Here is a 19,365-nt window from a genome sequence, read left to right as displayed (position 1 = left end):
CCTGCTCATTTGCAATCCGATTTCTTTTAGGGGACAGTTTATTTTTAGAAGTTTTGTTGAATATCCTTCTGGGTGTTTTTTACCTGTGTCATAGAGTTTTTGGATATTCCGTTTATTACGTGAAAATTTTGTAGCACGTATGCACACCATTCTTTAGCTAGGTTTGGTGTGATCATGGTATTGTTTCTGCTCTTTGGCACTGTGTCACTGCCACTATGTCAAAGAGTGTTTATACTTTACCCTGATATTTCCTATTTTTCCGAATATTTTATGAGATTTTGTACAGTTGGTGTTTTCATGGTATCTTAGATATTTCATGATTTTTCCCGTCAAATCTGAAATAATTCATGATTTGTCCCGTCGAATCTGAGATTTTTCAGGATTTTCTCCGAGAAATGTATGCTATTTGTTCTTTTCAACATTTTAATTTTCCCTTTTGTACTTTCTATTAAACTTTAGGTCATTATCACCACCTTCGATTTCTTGAAGAACACACACCCGCGCGGAATCGAGGCTGATGTGACCACGCAGTGGAAACGTCCTAGAGAGTGTGCTATGCACCTTGAGGACGTTCATTATAAATTATGATCTTACAATTACCTCCAGGATTTCTTTCAATTAAACAGATAATTATTTTCACTTGAAGTTTATTCATTGTATGGTGTTAACAAACTTTTCAAAATCCATTAAATGTAACATAATCCCTTTAAACCATTCTACATAGTTGACATGCTTTAACCCGGGACCCCTTGTTTACAATGCTACCACTGCGCCATCGGGAGGCCCTATGTCACTTCCTGTCCTTTGTAATGCAATTTCCTTCTTTTATATTCACATCCCCTTTCGTTGCTGGTTGCATTCTGTATTAGTTTCTTCCTCTCACACTAACTTGTTTGAAAGACTATTACGATGCAAAATATCTTTTTAGTTAGTCATTACGCCTGTTTTCTTCTTTCGCAGACGATCCATCATGTTGAAAATCATTTCAAGAAATCTCGTGAAACAAACATTAATAACTACCTTAGAATTCACTGTGAGCTGATTTGATGATTTTAAATAAATCCGTGTATATCACGACGGCGTTGGAGGCATTCCTATCTTTCGCCTTTGAGAAACGTATCTGAAGCAACCCTGAAATCTGAGGATTAAAATTAGGTCCTGTGCGCCCGGATACTATATTCGATAATGAATTTGCCTGATAAGAGATGGAGCCGCATACGGTAAACGCATTCCAACTTAAATAATGAATTTTGAGCTTGCTCAGCCGCACATGAAATGAGATTATCTTTTGACCGCCTTCTTCCTCTTCTTGCTTCTGAACTTTCGGATCAGCTTATTGGCTTGTTCTGGCAACGGATGGGGGTTGCTCGAAATCTCCCGCAACATAAACGTCGATGATGGTTTGGAAAGGGAGACGCAGAGCACCCGTATCTAGTAAGGGTAGCTTGTACCAGTGGCTGATAAGGTGCTCATATACATTTCTCCTTTGCAAACTTCACTGCTAGGGGACCGTGTGTTTGGCATCTTGGACACTGGTGCAATCTTCCTTTACTTAAAAGCCTTGCAAGACTTATGTAAGGCCTCCAAAGCTGCGTATTATGTCGCAAGCATATATATGCGTAAAATTATGTACCGAAAGCTGGGTATCGATGTACGAGAGAAGTTCGAAACAACCTTAACTCAAAATCAGATAATTCAATTTGATTATTTTTTTTCCGAAAATTATCTCAATCACGTTATTAACATTCAATATGCACGTACATAGTCAAACAATAAAACATTATATTTCCCACATGACACTCCTAGGATGGCAGCATGAAAATCAGAGGTTTTGATAAATGGCGAGAGTAAATATACATAAGATCCTTTGAGTTACGAGGCTAATACGAGTATATGCAGTGTGTTTGCTAAATTTGGTCACCGTTCCGTGGAATAATAGCTGTAATGGGCTTGATGGAATCAACCGCCAACATTTGATTAATTCAAATGTGTAGATAACTTCTGTAAATGTGTAATTATTTATACATGAAAATATCATGGTACTGTATGGGAAACATGTTTTCGACCTCAACATTGAACAACTATAAAAATGTGGAAGGAGGCTTCTTTTAAGTTTTTGCCAATCTTCGTTCAGTATTGTAGATATCCAACTGATGAGGATCTAGTTCATAGCTATAAAGATTTTCATTTCGCATTTGTACAGTATCTCACATAACTCATATAAGGAATGTCACCATTTCGGAAGAATTATGGAAGGAAAGAAAAATAGTAAATGCAGAAAAATGCATTAAATATTCTGATACACCCACACTTGAAACACATTTTCCGAGCACTGCACATTTCCATTACAAGTCTTGGGTGGTGCAAGGTTGAAGAACGTGGTGGTTATCGACTTTTAAGTTCGCACTTTTATTCCTCTGCTCACACGCGTTTGTTTCTCTTTTCAGCCGTAGCATCTGTGAGCACCACAAGCATCCCTGATATCTTCATTGCGTTTGCCACTTCATCATATTTCGGAATTTCATTAGGAGGGCGGCCACGGATGTCAAAACAAAAAAGGAACGCCGTAAAAGCGGAAAATGTGTAAACTAAGTTTCCCGCGGTTTTCACCCACAAAATTTGCCTGGTCGCTCAAAAGAAAAACGTTCAACCGTAGGCGAAGTACTTAACTATGCACATGCTCTATCGATTTCCGAAAATAACTCTTGTTCTTGTGTATGTGTTCGTTTGTTCGTATGTGAGAAATGATCATGTCACATAAAATATTGCCAATCCTATGAAATTCAGTATGCAAGTTATTTTTTTTTAACACAAGCATATGTGAAAAAGCTTGATATACAGGGTTGTCCAAATTGATGTGTCATATTCTACTTTGCATTTTCAGACATTAGGAATATTCTAGCATTTTTCTAATCCATAGTATTTGAAAGCCTGAGCTTGGGAATTTATATTAATTCAATTTTTATCTTATTGTTCTAATGAATTATCGTGCTGTGAATTCCGGTTGAAATTGCTTAAATGGGAAGCGTTCCTCATTACATCGTTCATCATTATATCACAATGGCGATTCAGAAAAAAAATTCAATAACCGCGAAGAACCATCTTGGAAAGTGCTGTGAAAAACATTCATGATACAGCTAATGCCGACAGGAAACCTTCACCTGGATGACCTCAAAGATCCTTTTGTCAACTTTCTTTTGCTGCATGTCATTTCATTATAATTCCTATGAATCTTAAAGTCAGATTTAAAGAAATTGGAAAGTAAATTTATTAATAGGGACTTACTTTATTAAACAAAATAGTTAGTAGTCCTCTGGCCACTTCCTATCACATTAGCGCATTTTAAGTTAATTATTATGTATACGCAGTCCGTCCAGTGGGAAAGATGACTGATTTTCTTGCCACGGAACCACCAGTGCGACACATTTCGACTTTCTTCCGAAGGTCGACGAGTACGGATCTTGTGACTGAAAGTAGTACCTGCTCGACGTCGGTCGGAAACGGAGCAATGAAGCAACGTGCCAACATTACATTCTGTTTCAAATTGGGTAAACGTGCAACAGAGACGTTTCAAATGATTCAAACTGTTTACGGTAGTAAGGCATTGAGCCGTAAGAACGTGTTTAAGTGGTATGGAAGATTTCGTGATGGTCGGGAGAGTATTGAAGACGATCCGCGACCAAGACCATCAGCGACTGTGCGAACTGACGAAAACGTCCAAAAAGTGGCGGAGATTGTACGCAAGGATCGTTGTGCATCTGTAAGGTTCATCGAGGATCTCACTGGATTTCCGAAGTCCACAGTCCATGTCATTCTAACCGAAAATTTGGGCAAACGGAAATTCTGTGCGCGGTTTGTGCCACACACACTCAGTCACGAACAAAAACATTGCATAGTGGAACACTGCAAAGACATGAAACAAGCAGCTGGTGTGGATCCAGGATTCATGTCAAGCATTGTGACAGGTGATGAAACATGGTGCTTTCAGTACGAACCACTCCCAAAGCGTCAGAGCTCGAAATGGAAGGGTCCAGTCTCTCCAAAACCGAAGGAAGTGCGCATGCAGAAGAGCCGAATCAAAACTCTGCTCACTGGTTTCTTCGATTCCAAAGGCATCATCCACAGGGAATTCACTTCAGAGGGTCACACTGTGAACGCTGAGTATACGTGGGTATTTTGCATCGTCTATTGGCCAGGATTCCTAGAGTTCGGCCTGAAAATCGGTAACAAGGCTCATGGTCTCTGTTGCACGACAAAGCACCCGTGCACAAGAGCAGGTTGGTACGTCAGTTTTTGGCCAGGGATAGTGGAGCTCGAACACCCCCCATATTCTCCAGATTTAGCTCCGTGCGACTTCTGGCTATTTCCAAAACTGCGCGATTTTGGAGGCATTTCCGAAACAGGAGTACCAAGACTGCTTCACAACGTTCTACAACCGCTTCAATGCATATATTGACTCACTAGATGTCTATTTTGAATAAACGCTATTGTAAACTACCAGTCCGCAACGTCTTGTCTTTCATTTCTCATTAGTCACCTTTCCCACTGGACGGACTGTGTATTTAACATACTCCTACATAAATGTATACTTCGCGAGACATTCAATTGTATTGACCGTTGGTCCGCGAAAGGGCCGACGTGACTAGAGTTCGACTCCAGATGACACAACTGAACTTCAATAAACACCAAGTTGGCATTTCTGTCACATTAAATAGTGTCACATTAGTAAGTTTTCCGGTGACTCGCCAAATACCTTTTCTTTAGTTTATCCTCTAAAACCGAACATATTTTTCTTCTTTTCTTTCTTTGCTAGATTACTTCGTCCGCAACTGAAGTTCTTTCTAAGTAACGGATATTCTATTTATAGGTTGTTGAACGTTTGTAAATGCTGATTGCGCTTGCAGCTGGGAGGTATTTTGTGATTGTAAAAGTTGTAAAATAGCTGCTTGGTCGACTAGCTTGCGAGCCTCGTTCTGCTCTTCGTGTTTACGTGCTTGGATAAGGGATTCCTGTCTCTCATTGTTCTGTAAAAAAAGTAATGAGTTCGGATGTACTGTTACAATGCTTATCTCCTATGTCTTGAATATGTTTACTCAGCAAGCCTAATGTGACGTAAGCCATTACTTGCTCGTTAGTGGCTTGCGGAAAGAATTGAAGTACTAGATGTTTCTTTTTGATTATGTAATGAAACGTTGGTTGTTGCAAAGTTTGTCGCGTTTCTATTAGGATTTGAGTTGGTTGTGAAGGAGTGTAACTACCTCTGAATAGTGTAGTCATCTCATCTTTTATTTGCTTGATTGTGAGGACAGCGAACGGGGGTCATATTTTCATGTCATTAAAAAACATTAGTGCAACATCTGATAAGAAAAGAGGGAGCATTTCATTACTTTGATCACTAGTCCAGTTAAGGGCACTAGCAACGCCGTCAAATTTCGAGAAGAATTCCTCTACATGCGGTCCTCCTCGACGCTCGTCGCAGCGTTCTCTACCTGCCGACCTCTTCCGGAACTTCTGTTATCGCTCGTAGCTTCAGCGTGCAACAGATCTCTTCTCCCAATTTCCTGGCCTATTTAGCGCCGATTGTTCTGCTGCGTTTCTGCTGATCAATCGTTCCGGGTCGGCGACTGTTTACTTGTTTATTTCAGCTGTCTGACCAGGCAGTGAATTAGGAATGCTGTACGTTTCGTACGTCACTGCTGTGCTGATCTTTCAGAGGAATGTTATTTGTTACGACTGACCGAGTTTCGATGGATGGCTTGGAAATTATGAGTTTTTATGAAGGCTCCCTTGTTTCATTTCACAATAGTTAAAATTCCCGAGTCGTGATGACTTGGAAATCCGAGCAACAGCATGTAAAAAGGATTTTGTTTTTCAATTTTTTGTTCCAAGTTCACTTTACGCATAGATAGGCTAATTGGGACTGGACCTACAAGTTAAAATAGGATCAGAACCGCTATGTGCCTCTACCGGGTATCGAACCCGGGACTCATTCATTACAAGATGAGGACGTTACTGCTGTGCAATCGGGAAAGCCTATTGTTAAGTGCAGATAATGTTTGAATTGTGTTACAACATAATTGGTTATCAACATTCAGTGACGGTGATTAGAGAGGGCGTGAGAGGAGCCAGTTACCCCCCCCCCCTTTCAACTTTTGTCCCCGCACAATGCTAAACCTTATCTGCCAAGGGAAAGTAAACTGTCCTTGCCCCATCAGTTTTGGCACAGTGACCTTCCACCCTCCCCAGCCAGGTTTGGAACCCAATCGCCTTCACTGTCAATAATTGTTTGTGAAGTCTTTAATGTATGGAAATGAAAGTACAGAGATCTAGAATGAATGTCTAAGTTATGTATTAAACCATTGTTATTAAGAATCTTCGTAATGATTTTTGTTCCATGGAGAACCTGTGGTTGCATCGATTGACCTCTGTGTACATACACGACACCTATGTAAAACAAAATGTAACTAAATGGAATGAGTAAATGTAGCACGAGTATATATCCTATGCTAAATATAGGATAGTTAATACATTATGTAGCTATTTGTATAGCTTGCTACCCAATTAAGGTTTGACACACGGGTTAGATATGGACGTTTCCGTCATTCTCATGCCTATATTCCACTAGGAACAGAAAATGTCAACACCTCTGAGACCTGACGGTGGCAAGTGATGTAACATATGCAGTTACTTTTTTTTAGTAATTTCGTGTTCTCTACCACGGCATACAATCACACTTTCATTAAATCAATTGTGTAGTTGTATGATACTACCTTGTGAATATCGCGTAGATAATATTGTTCCATCGTGTAAAAATAAGTGCATTACTTGTCGACCAAACCTCGTATTTATTTTTAAAAAAATTGAGATAACGCAATGGTTTCTGCGCTTCATACAAACAGCCAGTGCTGATTATGCTGGAACGTTTATGTACGTGATCCGGTCTTGGAGAATTGTTGCAGCATCTCCCTTTGGAACCTTCTTCTCCATGTTTCTTCTACTGTCAATCTCCCCAAAATACCCTCTTTTCATCGTGTCTCTCTTTTCGGCTGCAGAGGGGAAAAAAGAGAGTGGTGATAGAATCGCTTCATTTTGGAAAACAAAAGAACAGAGTAAAAGGGAAACAGTGAAATCCAATCATGCTTGTTTCCTTTCTATTTCCGGATATTCCTTTGTTCCCTTTGAAAGTCTTCGCCGGTAACGAATCTAGTTTGAAGATGGGCGAGGCGAAAGGCTCTGGTAAACACCTCTAACAGGAACCGCGAGCGATAGACAGCGGAGCCCAAGCGGTCCTTTTTACCCTACCTCCCTCCCTCTCTCTCCTTCCCGTCACGGCTGAATTCCAATGACACCCTGCTCCAAATTTCGGATAGTTTCCAGCAGGCGCCGCCACTATCTACTGCTGCGAGGCCCTCGCATCATGAAAGTACGTGCCTGAAAAAATATCAGCTTCCGGAGAGACAGTGGCACCATCCTTGCAATGTAACAAAGGGTTCGGTTGAGGTCTTCGTGACTTGCTTCTTTCTTGCCGTATGCATCCATGTGGAAAGTGTCATGAGAGAGGGTTGTTTCCGGTTTTCTTGTTTCGTGATCGTGAGCAGTTCCATTATACTCTCTGCCTGTCTGTTATTATTGTGAAATACTGTCCTTAAAAAAGCATTACTATTACTGTTATGTCAGTCTTTAGTCAAAATTTATTTGCAATGTCTATCTGCTGGTGATCTGACATATTCTGACAGATAGAGCCTCCACGATGGCGCAGTGTTAGCGTGGTCGCCTTGTAATCAAAGGGTCCCGGGTTCACCCGGTGGACGCACATAGTGGTTCGGATCCCACTTTAAACAGTAGACCCAGTCCCGTTTAGCCTTGCTGTGTATATAGTGGAGTTAAAACACCAACTAAATCAATCAATCAATATTCTGACAGATATGCTCTTTCTAATGTTTGAAAACTATTTTCGATGTGATCTGTGTGAAAGTTTAATACCAATAATGGTAGCAGTAATAATTAAAATGAGAGAGAACTGTATCCAAGTTTAGACAATGGTTCGAAGTTTTTAAACAGGCCTCATATCTGAGAAAGGTAGGAACGCGTACTGAAAATTTAATCAAGGATTTATACAGAGAGATTCATGCAGAGTACGAGGTCATTTTACACAATAGCCCAACTGAAAATGACACACCTAATCAAATATCTCTGCCGCTCAAAGTGTATTTTCATACTGACTACTGCGGAGGCAAAATGAACGTCTGTCCATCAGAAACAAGTTGGAAACAGAGCCAATACTCCGTAAGAGGGGATGTAAATTGCCTCGGAAATCCTCGGCTATAACACATTAACGATAAATATTATTTTCTGTTTTACAAATCTAGATCGCATTTAGAACAGTACATTTACGTAAATACGTTGCTTTTCTCCCTTGCTTGTACAAGTGCGTCGGCGTCACAGTTGTCGGAAATATTCGAGCGTGGGGGCAGATTTTAAGCTGTATCAGCAGACGGCGTATGCGACCCTTAGCCTTCTAGCAGATATTGCTTGTCAGAACCTTCCAACTTTCCGCAGTTCTAATAACAATTCAATACTCATTGGTTGTTAACGTATTGACTGTTTTCAGTCTGGTTCAATTTGACCAGTTCTCCTATGTATTTAGCTGCTTTGAAAATATTGACTCCAAAGCTCTAACATTCCAGCATTCGACGTGGTCACAAAATAATTGGTGACTTGCATCCACCACATCAAACGGTAGTTTTTGTTTGGTCCTTGTAACATTGCATGATAACCTTGTCAATAGAGTTTGTTCATCTAGCTATAAAGAGAAACGTGAAATAAAATGTTATCACTTTTTCGTCTTGCAGGTAGGATGGGTGAAAGCTGACACGAAGGCAATACAAGCAATTCATGATCACGTGATTACCCACAATCCCCGCGTTTCCGTTTCTCACAACGACTACGCTACATGGAATCTACATCTGAAAGGAGTGCAGGAGGAAGATAGAGGTCTCTACATGTGCCAGATAAACACAGACCCTATGAAGAGTCAGGTAAGCATCTGTTTAATTATGTAATCTACCAGTTATTGGCATATGATTATTTGTGTTGAAATAGTTAAGCATGATTAAAATAGATGTAAATTGGAAAGCGTATACTATATTGGTTTTCAAACGCAACTAGGAAATTATCACTGCTTGTCCTATAAGTAAGACAATTACAGATTCTCTAGGAGGTAGGCAGTATGATTCTAACGATTAACGTTGATGGAGTCGTCATTGCAGTCTCTTCCGATTAACTGAGCATCCATCTCAACGTTTGTGGAGTCGGACCTAGAATTTCTAGGAGGTGCCGCTCTTCGTTCTGGATTAGCCTTCGATGTGCCGATCCAAATTCTTCCTCGGCCGACTGCCATGAACCACCCACACCTTCGCTTCCTACAGCCAACACACCTACGACAACTCCCACATCATCGCCACTTGTTCCCAAAGCTTCTTCGACCCCGATGTCCGTTCCTGCGGGAAACCAAAGAACGAGTCTCGCATCCAGCTTCGGCCAATGACTGTCACGATGTACGGCATAGCGGTAACTTGCCCTACGGGTGCAGCTAAACTCCTGGGCCAGCTTTCCTGCGAAATCAGACTCCAGGAGTAGTTTGAAAATCTCCACGACTTGTGAGAACCAACACCAGATTCTCATCCCCGCCTACTGAGCATGTTGACTTTGTCACCGAAACCACTCGTCAGCTTCAGGCAGTCAAGGAATTGTTACGTCAACTCCCGCAGGATGTCCCTGTACCAAAGACCTATGCCACCCTTACGAGACAGGGCTCCTAAAAATTGTGAAGCAACTTCCTCGTACGGCAAAGAAGACGTCATCATTGGTGCCACTTTTCTAGGCGATCCTTAGAAAGGCCGAATCTAATACCGCCATCTACAACCTCTCGTTCCCCCATTACTGCGGTGTCTTTTTTTTTAAAAAAAGTATCGTCGAGAGCACCGTAACCAATGACACAATTGGCAGTGGATTGGACACGGACAAGAGTCGTTGCCAGGTGCATGAACTGCGCAAGAACCCATCCCTCCCGGAAATGCAGGAAACCGAAACAAGGTGACTTGCTGCCTCAACTACTCGTGTTCCACAGGGCAAATTGGAGGGGTTGCAACCCTTTTTAAGTCCATCCAACTTCATCATCGACCACCATCGAAACACTTTACAAGTTTCCGAGATAATAACCGCAACGTCAAGTTTACAAGCTTAAGGGCTTCGCCTCGATCACATTGGTACCCGGAAATTCTTTGCTGTCTAGAGCAACTAGGGACACTCGTAGTTCTTCGCTATTTACTTCAGGACATCCAGTACTTCCACCAGGCGACAACGCCGGCTGTAAAAATGAAGATTGTGGAGTTACTGGCCATGTAAGTCCCCTGCCGTCAACGTTGGAAAATCTCTGACCAACCTGCAGTCAAAGAGGCTCCAAATCGATCAGAGCCTAAGATAAGACTTCAATGACTCCATTAATCCATGTTTCATTACACTTAGGAGTTCATGGACTGGGACCCTGTACCAAAGTATTTTTATTTTGTCTTTCAAATTTAAGTTATTTTCATTCTTTAGAGTAAATCAATCAATGCAATTGAAGCTTCAAACACACAAAACAAGTAAAATGCATCTCCATTTGTATTTTCATACATGTTAGCTGATATTGTGAAATATATTAGCTGTTTAGATGTTTTTCTTCGAAATACAAGTGAATTTTAATTGAGTTCTTGCAAGATAGCTCATTCAACTTAACGGTTCGTGTAACGCATTCTGAGTAAGAGTGGATTATGTTCTGTGATAGTGTCTAAATAGCAACAGCTTCCAATAGTCGTTTGGACTTTGCCTCAGGATCTGAATCCTTAGTGTTTTGTCATTTCGTGTCTGGGCTGTCGAGTATTTAAGTACGTAGTTTTGTCTTGTAACTATCGCGAGATTAGACTCTGAGGTGCCCCTTAGAGTTTGCAAATAGTTACAGTTGGTCCCAGGGGTCTATGGAGCTGACCGAAGCACAACGCGCTGCTGTAAACGGCTGGTAGCTGCAGCCGAATTTCTGCAATCCTCTTCCCTCGAATCACTGCTTGCGCAGAGGGTTTGTTATTGTTTGCTTGCTCCATAGACTCCTGGGACAGAGTATAACTGTCTTGTTCTGGACTGATTGAAATCGTGCGGTGTATGTCAGACTACTCATATGTAGATGGCGAATGAGCGTAACACAAACGTGTAAATGTTTATTCGTGTGTGTAATGAGAGAGCGTGGCTATTAGTAGTAGCTAGAGCTAATCTACTACTTGAGAGTCGCTGTTAACAGTTGCAGTGACAGACAATATAACTTCTGAACCACCAATATTAGCTGTTAATGCCATTGCAGTGAGTCATTAAGTTCCTCAGGAGCAAAATTCACCCACATGACTAGGTGGATGATATCTTATCAGTAGACGTCTGAAGATTGGAAATTTACTTATTTATTTTGAAGAGGGCTTGTTTGTTGTAAGCCTCCTTCTCCTTGGCAAACGCCGGCCTCCGCTCCTTCTTTTCACGCTCCCAACGCTGTTTCGGTAGGTGAAGAAGACTCCAGGCATTATATGACATGAGGTGACATTTACTGACTATAAATTTGGCTCAAAGGGGTGAAAGTACACATGCGGAAAATGTGTGTTTTAAACATACACGTAGCATCACGAACCTATCTCGTGTAAATGTTATATATGTGTCCTCCACATAATTCTTCTCTTCAACTTTTGAATCGAGAGACCTTTTAATAATATATGTCAAAGACCAAAAACCACAGAGATGCCATGTCATTTATTAATTCCAATACGATTGTGTCATCGGAAAAACTTAACCAGCTCTAGTTCCCGTGATGTTTGGGAAGGGAGATAGGAGGAGCTGAAGCGAAAAGTTATTTCATGTTCGAGTGGTGGACAATTCGTTTTTTGTGGGGCGCCATATTGGCGATGAAGGCAAGAAGTGGGCATTGAATGTGTGCTGTATCAAGATTGCAACGAACCTGATAAAATGATTAAATCACAAGAAACAATACATAACATTTGCGGTACCCGTGGGACTAGGAAATACATTGTTGATTGTTATTGTGCATTTGGGAACAGAGTGGTAGATTTGGAAAGAGTGGATGTACAAAAATTCTCAGGAGCTCGGAGGTTTATATTGACTTCTGTATATGAAAACACTATTGTATGCTGATAGGTAAAATATTTTTTCTAAGAACTGGAGTAGGGTAAGGGAACCAGCTGCTTTTCTGGGGCCATGACCGACCCAGACCTCCGTGTCCCTTATGTCACCATTGAAAATACCATAATTTTTCATTAGCAATGTACCTCATAGTTACATTGTGCCTGTTCCCGCATCGCCAACTATAGAGTCACTTGAATTGAAGGAGAAAAGTTATGATGCTGAAACCAGAAGATCCTGAAGATCAGCCTATAACATCCAGTGAACAGCACATCAGCAATTGTAACACCAGAGCTCTATGCTTGCACTGTGTACATGACTGATTCAGTCTCTCTACAGCACCCTCCTCTTGCTGACCCATAGAAGATCTTGCTGCCACCGCTCCCTATCAAACTTGAACTTATGACTGTTATTGTTGGAGCCTTTGATAAGAACGTCTCTAGGTTCAAATAGTTCAAATATCTGGATGAGAAATTTCCTACAGTAAAGTATAAATTAATATAGGTGGGTCTGTCAGCTCACGTATTAAGACATTGCCTACAGATGAGGAGTATCTTGATTGCCTCTTCACTGAAGATGAGAAAGGGGCATGTGATGCTTTTGGTAAGTCGCGACTAACCTTCTTACAAACAAGAGGCCAGAAAACGACGCAAATAGTTGTATCGTGCAGGCTTTCTAGAAATTAGGTTGCAACCTGTCCAAAATTTACTTCTTTCCGATGTAACCTAGAATTCTAGTCGGATAGAGAGGAAACCGTGAACTACAGTGATAAAAGGAACGTAAGAGATTAGAGACATATGGGGGCAAAAAAATTTGAAGAGGAACAGATAAGTAGAGAGAAATAGAGAAAGTGAGGGAAAGAAATATAAAGATAAATACAGAGACAGAAAAATAACAAGGTAGATTCAGGAGAGGAAGAGTTGGAGTAAAGAAAATAGTCTATAAAACGGAGATAACGGCAAATTAGCCCCCCTGTTAACCGAAAGAAAATCCTTAAAAATATATTTCAAACATTGAGCTAACACAAAAGATTTTCTCTGACGTCGCCACTATGAATAAGTTTGTTCACATTCACTTCGACTCACAACACTGAAAACTGAGCTAATGTGAAAGGGTCTGGCTCATCGCACAAGCCTCAACCAACATCCCCGCCTTTCGCCTACTGACGTCTGCCGAAATTCCTTCATTGCTAGGCAAAATGCCTTCGTTGTTTAGGTTAGGCTTGTTAGGTTTAGTTATCATAACATAAATAATACATTGTTGGTCCAGCCCAGAAAAACAGCAGAGAAGGCGAAAGGCGGGGAGGTGGGTTGAAGCTTGTGGGATAAGTGAGAACGATAGTCGAGAATCGGGCGACGCTGTCTAATCTTAATCTAATCTCACATTTAATCACTGCAATTTCCTGCAAGGGACTTGGAAATAATGCCATCAGATAATATAGAACATGTACTTCCACTGCTCGGAAAGCCTGGAATTTTCATCACGCTTTGCCAAACAATTTGTGCAACCATTGAAGTAATGAAAATCAATGTCTGAAGCAATATTGCGAGATCTCTTCATTAGCGCAGTAATGTTCATACAAGAATAAGGAAGGAAGGGTAAAAGTGTTCCAGCATTGTATCCAATGACTGTTAATACGAAACTCTTCGTCACACGATTCGTCTTAAGCTAATTTGGACTCTCTTTGTGCACGGAAAAAGGAATGTAATGAACGGTTCTGCCATCTTGCGTCATAAAGCCGAAGCGTCTTGGGAGTGAGGCGAAAAGACGGTGACATGTCTGTGGTCGACTTCAAAGGGAGCGTCTTTGGAAAGCAAACAGACCGAGCTGCCACGCATTTCGTAATTAAGTGAAAGGAGTGCGCCGTTAATGGACGATCTAATTGAAGGCATATTGCTGTACTACGCGAAAGGCAGGTTTGAAAGAACTGTCTCGTTCCAGAAATTTTGTTGAAATTAGTTCTTCGCGACCTTCTTCGTGTATCCTTGTTTACATCCCCTGAGAGCGCCTTGGCTTCTCCATCAAATATTACTGAAGTGGCAACAGAAATACAGCATTCGGTCCTCGGTAGGACTTCCATACAACTCACAGGGATTTTACAAAATTACAAGGACTACATTTTGGCACTAAAACTTTTAGGGTATAGCGAGTGGTATAGGAAGGGCGGTGTCCTGGAATGAACTGGTGAACTGGTGCATTTATCAAAGCGAAGTTTACACACGGTGTTCAGAAATTATTGGTCGATTTGTAAGGCCATATTTTCACCAATAGTGAACAGAAATACATGATACTACAACCATTTTAAAGAGGAATATTTGCCATTTCACACAGACCTTAAAAACATTCGTTGTGCACTCCATGTATATCAGGACAGGTGTTCAAGTGGTACTTCCACACTCGCCAAATCTTCTCAAGCATGTTTTGTGCAACGTTTTCGATAGGACTCAGTGTCCGATTTCTGCCTGTGTGGTTTCATCAAGGACAATGTTTACGTTCCTCCACTTCCATGGACACTGCCAGAATTGCGATGGTGAATCGACATCGCCATCAGAAACGTCACACAAGGCATGTTTCAGAAGATTCGGCGAGACTGAAAGTGCCGCTTGCACATCGGATGCATTTAATTTCTCTTTAAAATAGTTGTAGTCTCATGTACTGGCTGTATTTCTGTTCACTATTGGTGAAAATATGGCCTTACAAAATCAAAATTTATGAGCACCCCTTATAATTGGAAAAGAGAATAAACCTGATGTTGGAGTATGAGCATGCGCGTGGAAAAGTGGAGAACATAAAAATACGGATGAAGCTGTTTCGCATATGTATACCGACCGGCAGAAAGAGATAGGATATGAACCTTACAGTAGGAGTCACAGTAGGCTTTGTGGATGACTGAAATCAAACCTGTAAAGCGAATGTAATGTTGTTTTCAGAGGGAACCAGGCAGAACTCCGTTCACACGCGCGACAGCATCCTTCATAGGATAAATCTTGCAAATTGCAGCATGCTAATAGTTCAAACTACGATTCGAATCATTGATCAATGTGCCTCGACCCGGGATCGAATCCAGGACGAGAAGACAGGCATTGTTGTATCTCAAAAAGGAAAAGCTGAAACAAAATTTAAAAAACACCATTTCCGCATGACGATACCGACCGGGTTCAGACGTCCTTTACACGAATTGGTAATAAAACTTTGTGTTCGCCATTATGTAAACCCCGATTAAATAAATACGGGAGTATCAGCGATATTATATTTTCTTTTTCACTAGTTTCCTTCCAGGACATCTGTAGATGGAAAACACGAAGTGTTTCTTATTTCAGTTTCTTAGAGGATGAAGAAGGATCCACATGAAACCCAGTGGAACGGATTATACGCATATAGGTTGCACTCTCACGGTTGCATTTGAGCTCCTCCCTTTCGTTGGAGTAAGAAAAATTTGCTTACGTATACCTCATTTCTCCATTTCTAACTATTTTTTTACTTTTTCTATATTTTTTGTTTCTTTTCTCCATATAGCTCCTCTATCGTACTTAGTCCCTTTCGTCTTGACCATTTTCCAGTTTTAAATCTCACATCATCATTACTCTCTTTCTCTCTATCCTGTTTTTCTTTTCATTGCTTCTCCTTCAGTTTTCTTTCCCCACCCCCTCCCTCCCCACTCTCTCTCTCTCTCTCTCTCTCTCTCTCTCTCTCTTTTTCTCTCTCTCTCTCTCTCTCTCTCTCTCTTTTTCTCTCTCTCTCTCTCTCTCTCTCAAGGGGGTCCCGGGTTCGATACCCGGTGGAGGCACATACTGCTTCGGATCCCACTTTAAACTGGAGGTCCAGTCCCAATAAGCCTTACTGTGCATAAAGTGGACTTCAATTCTATTATTATTCTTTTCCCCCTTTCTTTCCCTAACTCACTCCCGCATTTTACTTCTTTCCTCTAACTCTCTTGGTTTCTCTCTATCTCTCCCTTTCTGTGGGGTTTTCGCTTATTTCTCTCGTTTTCCCTTATCCCTCTTTACCTCCCTTCATCTCTCTTATCTAGCTATTTATCATATATATCCTATGTTTCTTATGGTAACGTTAACTCAGAACACAATTCTAATTTCCACTTTTTTCATTTGAAGATTTTATGCACTTGGTCATGTGTGCATCTATTGCAGTAACAATTTCGGAACTACAAATTTGTAAAAAGAGCATACATTGTTGATTCGCAACGAAACTTTGCAAAATGAAATTAGCATTGTTGCTGCGTGGATGATATACTTCCTTCTTTACTACCACACATTTCTTAAGACCAACTTGAAATCTCATTCTTCAATTCTGCAACTTTTCCCGGAACACCCCAGAGACCTTTTTTCTGTCGCTTGAATTAACTGCGATAAATTTTGAGAAAGTACTTTCCGCTCTCTACTTTGGGCGACAAGTCTGAGTGCAGTGCGGATGACGACAGGCTCCGAGTCAAGTACCCGGTGTCCCTTCGCCCACTCATGAAAGTGAAATCTTCGCCGGCACCTCATGAAATTCATGGTAGACATCTCTGGGGACAGATCCGTAACGTTCTCCGAGACTCGCTTGTAAAACTTATATCAAGCAGTGTTGCTAACTCCAAAGCTCTGGAAGAATCCAAAGCACGAAACTAAATATTCAAAGAATTTTGTTTCGGCAGAAGGCAGGCAGGTGTGCGTGGATCAAATATGAGAATAGCTCAGTGAAAAGCATCTTTTTTGCATATTTAGTCAGATTATTATCAAGTATAACACTATATATAGTGATTTTTTCGATTTTACGTTATAAACTAACTATTCGACAACAGCAAATTGGCTATCAAACTTTAAATTATGCTGCTTGCTTGATCTTCCTGATATTTTATTTTGCGTCAGTTCACTGATTCCGTAGGATGATCGGAACGATGTTGATGGGCATTCAAGCACATGAGCCTAATTAAGCATTGTCCATATTCGTTACGTGCTGGACTCGAGATCTCGCTGAAGGATATTCTTGGTTTGAATCTCGCTCAGAATGTGGATTTTCAATTCTGTAATGCTCTTTAAGTACAAAGCACAATACTTAGTGCACCAACGTTGTAGACGAATTTTATTACACCACCGTAAAATTGATTAGTTGGACATTTAAAATGTTTGGATTAAAATGTTCTTCTTGTGTTATGACGTCAATTCTAGTAGTAGTAGATGACGCAATTGTGTAACTTCACAATGTAGTTATTGGCCAAACTGTAGATATTCAGTTACTAAGAGATTGTTCTTTTTACTCAAGATACCTTGATTTTTAGATGTCGAAGTACAAGAAATGCTGATGTTTTGTTGAATTTTTATTTAGTTTTCGGAATTTTGACAACTATAATTGAAGTAAGGTTGTTCAGTGTTCATACTATTATTTCGTTCAGAGTTCCCTTTAAAGAGTGAAGTATGGAACGAATATTAGTGGTGGCAGAGTTTGGTGCTAAACGACAGAAGCTCTGGACTGGAGTGTGGATACTTATGGTATTGTATCCATTCTTCTATAGTTTACTCCACGTGTGAGGTAATCTCATAGTAAGTCTCATTGTTCGCCGCTAAGGGAGCAAAGGTCATTTATATATTGACTGGAAATCACAATTTATAATGTCAAAAATGTTCCTCAAAACTAGCTGACAATATTCTATGATTGAGAAGTCTCTAAGGGAACTAAATCTAGCCGATGATTAGATTATGCTGTATTATTTCACTTAGTTCACAGCGGACGAGGGATGCAAGACCTGTTTTAACAGTTCAAACACCTATTTTCTTTCTCCTCAGCTATCGTGAAAAATCAAGTTTTAGCTACGTCTGATCGGAAGTGCCCTATATTCTTTAACGACTATACTGCCACCTGTAATAATGTAACAAAAAAATAATATATCTCTATGAAACTCAAGAGTAAAGATTGAGACCCCAGTTCCCGACCTACGAGAGCTTCTGGAAACAACATTTTTGTTATTTAAGCATTCTCTTTTTCTTTTATGAGATTCTCTTTGCCTTTACGAGATTCTCTTTGACACCAGAAATTTGGCACTTTATTAGTACTTCTTAAATATGAAGAGTTTAAAAAATATATATTATCGATGTTTTGTCACCTGTTGATTAGTGAAGAAATAATAAATTCACCTCACTAGCCAGAGATAACTTTTTTTAAGCAGGAAAATCCACTTCATTTTTCATTAATTGAAATTCCAGGTACCAAACAGTACACTGGAAATATTGTTACTCTGTCCGTTGGCAATTTCTCCAGCACCATCTTGCGGAGAAATTTGGCATTAGAAGCCCGCGCTTCCCACAATAGCATTTTGACGAAATAACAGAAGTCGAGAAAGAGTTCTGGCAGTGTAAGAGCCCATGTGTTTGTCTTTGGGCACGACGCGTTTGTTTCGTGAGTGTGGATAACCATGTTAGCCTCACCTTCCCCCCCACTTCGCCCTCCACAGCCACGCCAGGTACCTTTCGCTCGAGGAGCGAGTCGGCCCTTCGGAGCGCGGGAAAACAAACAAAGGGAACGCGATTACCTGCTTTTTATTGCAAGGAACATGATTAGCATCGATCGGTTCGGGCCGCCGAGGCGTGACGTCACGTGTTGGTTTTATTTCGGCAAGTTCTGCTATAAGCAACGTGGTTCTAAGCACAGAGGCCGAGGGTTCGCTTCCAACTTGTGTATTAAAATGTTAGTTTTAAGTCCACTTTATGCTTGGAGAGGCTACTCTGGACTGTCCTACAGTCTAAACCACTATATAATGTGCCTCCACCTGGCGAGATCGAAGCCGGGACCCCTTCGTTACAAGGTAACAGTGTTAGTGCTTAACCACCGGACAAGTCCCGATTCACGAACTAGCCACTGAAGACTCCAGGTTCAAGTCCCGGCCTGTATCTTTGTGCGTACCCGTTCATCATTCGTTCTTGTTGCTGTAATTTTCCAAAACCGCAGATCATCAATAAAAACAGAGAAGCGTAGGGTGTAAATTCTTAATAGCTACATAAGGGCCTTCAGGATATTTCGCATGTACCGGATGGCCAGAACTAAAGTTACCCAACTCATAGCCCTCTGTAGCCTGTTTGAGGCATCGTAGAACTCTGAAATTTGGTGAATCCACTATGCAGACCATGGGGAAGAGGATGGCGATAAAAAAAGTTC

General features: G+C 40.9%; 1 protein-coding gene across 1 annotated transcript in view; it reads left to right on the top strand.

Moving 5' to 3' along the window:
* Positions 1 to 19,365, top strand: part of LOC145989748 (lachesin-like) — a 429,934-nt gene that overhangs the window by 290,752 nt on the left and 119,817 nt on the right. The window contains exon 4 of the mRNA XM_083125039.1: positions 8,853 to 9,038. Within this exon, the coding sequence (XP_082981165.1) occupies positions 8,853 to 9,038 (186 nt within the window). The remainder of the gene's footprint in view (positions 1 to 8,852; positions 9,039 to 19,365) is intronic.

The sequence above is a fragment of the Lepisma saccharinum genome, chromosome 1, assembly GCF_977018435.1.
Source record: "Lepisma saccharinum chromosome 1, izLepSacc3.1, whole genome shotgun sequence".
Lineage (NCBI taxonomy): Eukaryota > Metazoa > Arthropoda > Insecta > Zygentoma > Lepismatidae > Lepisma > Lepisma saccharinum.
Note: the sequence above shows the minus strand (reverse complement) of the source record. Positions and strands in the feature narration are given on the sequence as shown.